This window comes from Dipodomys ordii, unplaced genomic scaffold, assembly GCF_000151885.1.
Source record: "Dipodomys ordii isolate 6190 unplaced genomic scaffold, Dord_2.0 Scaffold71, whole genome shotgun sequence".
NCBI classification, from domain to species: Eukaryota; Metazoa; Chordata; class Mammalia; order Rodentia; family Heteromyidae; genus Dipodomys; species Dipodomys ordii.
The window spans coordinates 2,172,169-2,181,247 of record NW_012267287.1 but is presented as its reverse complement, the minus strand read 5'-3'; the positions used below and the strand labels follow the sequence as shown (position 1 = coordinate 2,181,247).

The 9,079-nt window shown below is 66.1% G+C and overlaps 1 protein-coding gene across 1 annotated transcript in view; it reads right to left on the bottom strand.

Annotated features, from left to right (window-relative positions):
* Dok7 (docking protein 7) overlaps positions 1 to 8,589 on the bottom strand; it is an 18,700-nt gene extending 10,111 nt beyond the window's left edge. Inside the window, exons 1-3 of the mRNA XM_013023918.1 lie at positions 8,503 to 8,589; positions 8,387 to 8,432; positions 1,862 to 2,092 (exon numbers count right to left, since the gene is read on the bottom strand). Coding sequence (XP_012879372.1) covers positions 1,862 to 2,092; positions 8,387 to 8,432; positions 8,503 to 8,556 — 331 coding nt within the window. The 5' untranslated portion in view covers positions 8,557 to 8,589. The remainder of the gene's footprint in view (positions 1 to 1,861; positions 2,093 to 8,386; positions 8,433 to 8,502) is intronic.
* Positions 8,590 to 9,079: the final 490 nt, after the last annotated feature.

Sequence of the window (9,079 nt, the reverse complement as noted above, 5' to 3'; positions counted from 1 at the left end):
CACACACACACACACACACACTGCTGCACACCCTCCTCACACACACACACACTGCTGGACACCACACACACACACTGCTGCACACCCTCCTCACACACACACACTGCTGGACACCACACACACACACACACACTGCTGCACACCCTCCTCACACACCCACACACACACTGCTGGACACCACACACACACACACACACACTGCTGCACACCCTCCTCACACACCCACACACACACACACTGCTGGACACCACACACACACACTGCTGCACACCCTCCTCACACACCCACTGCTGGACACCACACACACAGACACACACACTGCTGCACACCCTCCTCACACACACACTGCTGGACACCCTCCACACACACACACACACACACACACACTGCTGCACACCCTCCTCACACACACTGCTGCACACCCTCCTCACACACACTGCTGCACACCCTCCACACACACACACTGCTGGACACCCTCCTCACACACACACTGCTGGACACCCTCCACACACACACACTGCTGCACACCCTCCTCACACACACTGCTGCACACCCTCCTCACACACACTGCTGGACACCCTCCACACACACACTGCTGCACACCCTCCTCACACACTGCTGCACACCCTCCTCACACACACTGCTGCACACCCTCCTCACACACTGCTGCACACCCTCCTCACACACTGCTGCACACCCTCCTCACACACACACTGTTGGACACCCTCCCCACACACACTGCTGCACACCCTCCTCACACACACTGCTGCACACCCTCCTCACACACACACTGCTGGACACCCTCCACACACACACACACTGATGGACACCCTCCTCACACACACACACACTGCTGCACACCCTCCTCACACACACTGCTGCACACCCTCCACACACCCTCCACATGCACACTGCTGCACACCCTCCTCACACACACACTGCTGCACACCCTCCTCACACACTGATGCACACCCTCCTCTCACTCACACACACACTGCTGCACACCCTCCTCACACACACACACACACACTGCTGGACACCCTACACACACACACACACACACACACACTGCTGGACACCCTCCTCCTCACACATCCTAACCTGGCGGTTTGGGCTGCAGGGCTCAGGAAAGGGTGGGGTGCAGATGTGTGACCTGGGCTGAACTGTGGGCACGGTGTGCGCCCCCGGGATTACTCCTGCCCAGCACTGGTGAGTCCCTTTCACAGGAAGGGGGTGGGCAACCTCTGCAGTGCTCCCCCACAGAGGGGGCTGGGCCATCCTCCCTCACTGCAGCCCTGCCCACACCTCCCCACCCAGGCCTGGAGCCCACTAAAGCTGCTGCCCTCTGAGTGTCCACCTGCTGCCTGTGTCTGCGCCAGTCCTGGGGTCTCACCTGCTGCGGTGGGCCCTGGGGCCCATGGGCAGGGCCCTGCGCTCAGACCCCTCCAGACCCCTATGAGACCCCACACTCAGACACCCCCCAACCCCTCCAAGACCCCACACTCAGACACCCTCCAGCCCCCTCTGAAACCCCACACTCAGACACCCCCCAGACCCCTCTGGGACCCCACACTTAGACACCCCCCAGACCCCTCTGTGACCCCACACTTAGACACCCCCCAGACCCCTCCGAGAGCCCACACTTAGACAACCCCCAGACCCCTCTGAGACCCCACACTTAGACACACCCCCTTCAGACCCCTCTGAGACCCCACACTCAGACACCCCCCATTCAGACCCCTCTGAGACCCCACACTTAGACACCCCCCGACCCCTCTGAAACCCCACACTCAGACACCCCCCAGACCCCTCCAGGACCCCTCGCTCAGACACCCCCCAGACCCCCTCCGGGGCCACTCACCCTCACCCAGCGCATAGCGGATGCGGGCATCCCAGGCCCAGAGGGCCTCGCGGCTGTCAAAGCCCAGCATGACGGCCTGGGACAGGCAGACGATGGCCAGCGTGTGGGCCAGGCCCTCATAGGGCAGGCCGGGCTCCAGGCCGCAGATGTCCTCCAAGGTCAGGCTGCTGCGCTCCCGGAGGCCCTTGGCCCTTTCCGACTTGTCCTTGTAGGCCAGCATCAGCAGGCAGTCTGCGCACACCGGTGGAGAAGAGAAGCCCTGAGCGGGAGCGGATCCCGAGCCCTTGCCTCACCCCACCCGTGGGCTGCCTCCGCCTTGCCCTCGGCCACGGGGCTGCAGAAGCCACGGCCCACGGCTCAGGAGAGCGGGTGCAGAGCCTCCAGGGCAGCCCGGCTCTGCTCGGCCCCCACCTGGCCCGTGCCAGCTGCCCGCCGCCGCAACCCAGGTCATGCCTGGTGGCTTGGTTTTTAGGCTTCCAGCCAGGAAGGTGAAGTCGAGGGGTCGCTAGCTCCTGGCCCCAAGCCTTGTGCTTCCAGCACCCCACGCCGGCCGCCTCCTGTGTCCCGGCCCTGGGCCCCGAGCGCCCCAGGTTCCCGTCCCAGGACCAGAGTCTCCCATGACACCTGTCACGCTGCCTGTTTGCTCCCGGAGCTCCCGGTGAGCATGTCACCCTAGGGGTGCAGCTTGGCCAGCGCAAACCTGGACCCCAAATGTGTTCCCGCCTACTCACTCCTGCAGAAGAGACGAGGTGGGACTAGGGAAGCCATGTTGCTGACCCTCCCCCTCCAGGCCCCCCACCCCCACCCCGGGCCAGCTTAGGACCAGGGCTCAGGATGCCCGTCTCTGAGGAGGGTGTAGGTCTGGGGACCTAATGCAAAAACCTACACAGACTTCATGTGCAATGACCCCAAATCCACACAAAGCTCCATGGAGTAAGCCCGGGTCTCATGCAGGGGAGGAAGATGGAGGAGAAAGCCGGGCAAGGGAAGGGATGCGGCGAGGCCGTGGCCTCTGGCCAGCACTGGCTCCGGGGCCCTGGGGCCGCCCACTCTGTCTCCACAACCCAAAACCGCCCTGGCATCCCGAGACCGTGTGTGCCAGGATGCACGGCCATGTGCCAATAAAGCAAGGTACAGAAACCAGCCTTCCACCTCCTATTTGTACCTGCAGCCTCTACATGCTTATAACCAGAAAGGAAAACAGTAAAGGCAGTCCCAGTTTGAGAAAGCAGAAGGCCTGAGCGGCAGAAAGCCCTGTGCCCAACTCAGCCCCGCGCCCGGTCCCCCCAGCGTGGCCCAGAAGAAAGCCCTGTGCCCAGCTCAGCCCCGCGCCCGGTCCCCCAGCGCGGCCCAGAAGAAAGCCCTGTGCCCAGCTCAGCCCCGCGCCCGGCCCCCCAGCGCGGCCCAGAAGAGGCTCACGCAGATGAGAGGTGGGCAGAAGCGGCCCAGAGGGAGGGAATTGAACAGGCAGCACGGACGGGGTCTTTTGAGAATGTTCCCCAAACACACATCTGGGACAGGATGGGGTTGGGCTGGGGGAGGGGCTCCTGCACCTGCCCCAGCGGCTGACACGTCCCATCCTGTCCCCAGCAGGCGCCCATCCACCAGCCTGGGCCTGGGTGAGGAGTGGGGGGGGGGTCCTTGTGTGGGTGTGTCAGTACTGCTCCCACACCTGCCTGCTGTGGATGCTGGCAGGGACCCAGAGTGAGGAGACAGGACAGGCCCAGAGCTGGGGGACAGGACAGGCCCCACAGCTGGGGGACAGGACAGGACAGGCCCAGAGCTGGGGGACAGGACAGGCCCAGAGCTGGGGGACAGGACAGGCCCAGAGCTGGGGGACAGGACAGGCCCAGAGCTGGGGGACAGGACAGGACAGGCCCAGAGCTGGGGGACAGGACAGGACAGGCCCAGAGCTGGGGGACAGGACAGGACAGGCCCAGAGCTGGGGTCAGGACAGGACAGGCCCAGAGCTGGGGGACAGGGCAGGCCCAGAGCTGGGGGACAGGACAGGCCCAGAGCTGGGGGACAGGACAGGCCTGAGCTGGGGGATGGGACAGGCCCAAGCTGCTGGCGGATCAGAACTGGAGACAGCAGGACCATGTTGCTTGGACATAAAGTGGCTCCGAGATTCTCGTGTGTGCTGGGTCCTAGGGGCTGACTGGAAAGGGGGAGCGTGGCCTGGGGCCTGGGCCTGCCTGGGGCCTGGGCCTCCTCCCGCCCCTTTCCTCCTCCCCTCCCTCGAGTGGTCTTCCGCCCAGCTCCACCACTGCCTGCCCCGCCTCCCACGGACCCCACCACGAGCCCATAGCGGTTCCTCGGCTGTGACTGAGACCTCAGGAACACCAAACCAACCTTTCCTCGAGTTGTTCTGATGCTCAGAGTCGGGGAGCAGCGAGGCTGCCACGTCCCTGGGCACCACACACCTGAGGATGCCAGGCAAGGGCCTGCATGACTGCAGCAGCCTGTCTCCGGGGAACAGCCGTCCCTCCTGTCCATCTGTCTGTCTGTCTCTCTCTCTCTCTCACTTGCTCGCTCACTCATACACTCTTCTGCACATGACAACACACACACCGGCACAGCCCACTCCTGCAAGAGGCCTACAGCCGCATGTGCAGTGCACACGCATGGGTACACACTCACCCGCACTCATTCCCACAGCCACGAGCCCCCCTGGGGCGCGGGGGTCCCCACCCGGGATGAATGCCCTAGGTTCAAGCCCCATCTGTCCACCAGGCTCGTCTTCTGCCTATTGGGGCACACACAGATGGTGGGGCTGAGGTGCTGGCAGAGCTGGCCCCGGGGGCACGTGGCCAGGCGGGGCTCGGTGGCCAAGAGCTGTGTGGTGAGCTGCAGCCTGGCCAGGCCTGGGACAGACCAGCTGGGCCGCTGCCCCGTCCCCATCCCGTGCTCCAAAGGAAGCAGGGTGGAGGGAGTCACCAGCGCCCAGGGCCCCTCCTCACCCTGCTCTAAGGTCACCGCTGAGGGGACGGCCAGAACAGCAAGGGGGTACAGAGAAACGGGGGGGGGCGAGTCAGCAGCCCCGGGTCGCCACCAGCCGCTCTCGCGCCCTGGGCTCCCCTCCCCGAGACCCCTGCGCTCCCTGCAGGGCTTTTGGCCTAGTGCTCAGCTTCTGCCAGAACACCTGAACACCCCTGCCAGCCAATCCATGAGCAACTGCGTCCCCAGGCCCCGCCCACACGGCTGATGATTGGTGATGAGGGGGCACACCTATACTCCAGCAGCCAACAGCAGTGACAGAGGGTGGCCCTGGGGGGGGGGGCGGTCCTGCAGGAGGAGACAACCCACAGAACCCCAAGGGGCCCAGCCCAGTAGCCCCATGAAGACTGCCCATGCATGCGAAGGTCCCGAGGCCTGGCCTTTGGGCCTGCTTAGGGCCCCCAAGGCCAAGCTGGGCAGAGGGAAGGAGGAAGGGCCTCCGGCTGCACGGCGGGCACGGTGCCAGGGAGCTCTAGGGGCATTAAGTGCAGAAAGCCATCCGCTGCATCTAGGCCCGCACGGGGGATGGGCCTGGTGACCACAGGGCTGCCCAGGCCAGGGGCCCAGCCGGCCCAGGTGGCCGGAGTGAGGGGGAAGAAGGCTCGGGCCTCTGGCTCTGATGACTTCACCTGCCCCAGCTGTGTCGCCAGGTTGCATGGGGGTGACATAAGGGTGAAAGGGTGCGTGGGGAGAGTTCTGAGGGCCAGCTGGGCCAGGGGCCTTCCACGGGCGGTGAGGCTGAGACACCCACCTCACACGGAGTAGATGCAGGCGGGCGCGTGGGAAGATGTGTAAAAATAACACGAAGCCTTCATAGCCAGGCTGGGCCCAGGAAGATGGGAGACGGAGCTGGGAGGCCAAGGCCCGAGAGAAGAGGCTAGAGGGGAGGCGGGGAGTCCACACCCACCCAGCATGAGGAGGGAGGCCCATCTGCCTAGGGATCCAGCCTGAGGTCACAGCGACCTTGAGGCTCAGCCCTCCCTCCACAGAGCTGCAGACCGGAGCCCACAGGATCTGCAGGGCCATCTGAGGAGGCTGGACAGCGTCCGAGACACCGACCAGACAGAGGCAACCAGGACACACGGGGACCAGGACACACGGACCCAGGACACACGGACCCAGGGAACTCAGAGACAGAAATACGTGCTTCCAGACCTGATCGCCACCTGCCAGGGAGGAAGCATTTGTGTTCACTGAGTTCCTCACATAGCACTGCCCAACACAAGCAGGGAGGCCTTCCCAAAAACCCAAGGGGGCTCGGCACGCAGGCCCGGGGCTGGGCAGGGCCGGCGGCTGCTCATCGCCGCCCCCAGCCCCGCTGACGGCTGAGGCTGTGGCTCTCCCAGGCGGTGTCAGCGCTCAGCCAAGCTTCGGAGCCCGCACTCACAGTGCCAGTCCCAACATGGGGGCTGCAGGAAGCCTGGCCCCTGGGGCCTGGCCCTGCCCTGTGGGCTCTGCACAGGGACAGACCGGCTACAGCTCCATCCCCTCCCCGGCCAGGGCTGAGATGTCACCCGGCCCCCCGCAGTGGAGCAGAGCTGCTAAAGTCGGGGACCCTCTCAGGAAGGCAGCTGGGCCCTGCCTCTGAGACCTTTGACCTCCTGGAATGGGGCTCTTGGGACAGCAGCTTCCAGGCTGCCTCTTCCTGTGTGGCCGTCTGGGCCCCGGCCACTGGGCTTCTGGCCTTCGGCCTCCAGATCTATACTGATCCCAGAGGTGCTGCCATCTGCAGGACTGGGGTTCTTCCTGAGATTTTCCTCCCACGTGGATGCCGTGAGCAAGGCCTCTGAGCCGCCAGGAAGCCACCCTGTGGCTCCGTAACCACCTCAAGCGCCCAGCCTGGGCCGCTCAGCACCTCCCCCAGGTGCCAGACATCCCCATCCTGAGCCTCACACCAGCAGCGAGAAAGGGAGGTGCTGAGACAGGACTTGGGTCTCAATGAATCCCCCCCACCAGGACAGAACCCAAACTGTTCCTCTGTCAGAGACCCCAGTACAGAGCAGGGAACCCAGATTTGAGCCTCCAGCCAATACAGGCTGAGATGCAAGGGGCACAGTCCCACTAACAAACACCCTAACCCCCCCGGGCAGAGCGGATGAGGACCCACACACCCACAGGCCGTTCTGGGGGCTGCGGCTGGGCAAGGGGCCGCGCTGTTCTGCGCTGCCCTGGCTCACTGGCTGTGGTGTGCCTGCCACAGAGGGCCGAACCTTCTAAACGTGCCTTTGATGTCAAAAATAAATCTTTCTTCTGCTAGCTAAACCCAGGACAAGGAGATGGAGCAGGAGCGGGCATGGCCCCCGTCCCCGCCAGTCCCCACCCCCATGCTCTGCACTACCACGGGAAGCACGCCGCCCAGAGCCCACATCCCAGACGCTCATCCCAAGACGCTCATCCCAATGCGCCTGCCCCAGGCTCCTTCCTGGGCCCCCTGGCCTCTCTGGAGGCTCAGCCACGCCCACCCAGCCACCTCAGCCCTGTGGCTGGCCACAGCCAAGAACCTGGCCCCCCGGCCTCCAACGTGCCTCCTGGCAGCCCCTCTCCCCTCTCCACCTGCCTGCTGGGAGCCCCTGGCTCCTCCCCAGTGCCCAGTCTCCCTGCCACAGGTATCTGGAGCTCCTACAACAGGCCCCGGTCAGGCAGCCCGGCCTCAGCCTGGGAGTGCCAGCCTGCGGGGCCAGGGGCCCAGGGGAAGGAGGCTGAGCCCCACCAGAAGCACACGGCCACAGACTCTGTCCACACCCTCCCTCGGTGCTGACAGATGCCCGGATGTCCCGGAAGCCACCCTGGCCATCCTCACGTGTGGGGCCTCCGGGCGCGGCCCTCCTCGGACCCCCCGCGCCTGGGCGGGCTCCAGGGCACCTGTCCCCTAAGCAGCTGCAGAGAGGGCTGTCGGCCCTGGGGCAACTGCGCCCGGCCCAGCTGGAGCTGCCAGAGCGCCTGGCCCCGCCACCCTCCTCCATGCTGAGGTCGCTGGCTGGGGGCTGGCTTGGGGGGTCTTGCCCCTTCCCAGAGGCTTGCTCCCTACACCAGGTAGCAATCCAACCCACGTGTGTGTGCGTGCGCGCGCGCGCGCACACACACACACACACACACGGGTGCACAACGCTCTTCCCACCGGGAACCAGCCGAGGCAGAGCCCAGCAGCATAGCGCTTGGGGATCCTGCTCCCTGCTGGCTCCCTGGGTGCCCAGGACGGCAGCCCCCCAACCCTAGCCGGGCTGCTCCCCTGGGAAGGATGGGCTGCACCTGTCACTGGGGCCTGTCATCCCTGCCCGCCCCGGGTGGGCTCCTGGTCCCCGGTCTCCGGGTCCCCAGGTCCCCCCACCTCTCCGATTACCGCCGGGGCAGGGTTTCAGCGGCCTGGCCACACCGGCTATTTCGGGCGGCCGAGCTGGCGCCGCCGCGCTGACTCTGCCCCAGGCCCGCGGGGTGAGCGGCTGTGCCCGGCACCCCACGCCTCACAGCCCCGTGCCCCACACCCCAAGCCCCGTGCCCCACACCCCGCACCGGCCCACCGCCGCTCACCTGCCACCGGAGACGGCTTACGCAGCACCAGCCACCTACTCTTCCACTGCGGGGGACAAGGACAGCGTGAGCGGCCGCCCCGCGCCCCCCGCCCCGCGCCCGCGCCGCGCCCCGACCTTCTTGCCGTCCCTCAGCTTGACCTGGCCCTCCACCAGCGCCGCTTCGGTCATCTTCTGTCATGGTTCCGCCCGCCGCCGCGCCGCAGCCGCCGCCCCACAATGCAGCGCGCCCAGGCGTTCCCGAGGCTCGCGCGAAGCCACACGGGAGCCCGCAGGCCCAACCTGGCCTGGCGCCTCGGGGAGCTGACGCCGTCCGCGCCATCTTGACTAAGGGCAGCTTTCTGCTATTTCCGTTGCTTCTCTGGGAGAGGCCGCCATCGTCAGTGAGGGTGAGGCGGCGAGACGGAGCGGGCAGGGCAACGGGCTGGGAAGACACGAGTGGGGAAGGGAAGCTGCAGGCGGGTAGCGGAGCCGCTGTCCCCCCCGGCCAGAGGCTAGCCGGAGCGCAGCGGGCGCCCGCGAGGGCCGAGGGTGGGCGCCGCGGCCGCCTCGACGCCGGGACACTCACCGCACGACGCCTTGCCCTCTGTGGAGTCGCAGTAGCCGCAGTGGTAGCCGGCCTTCAGGCCCTTGTACTCCACCACCGAAGCCATGGCCGCCGCGCGGGCCTCGCAGCGGGCCCCGCCTCTCGACG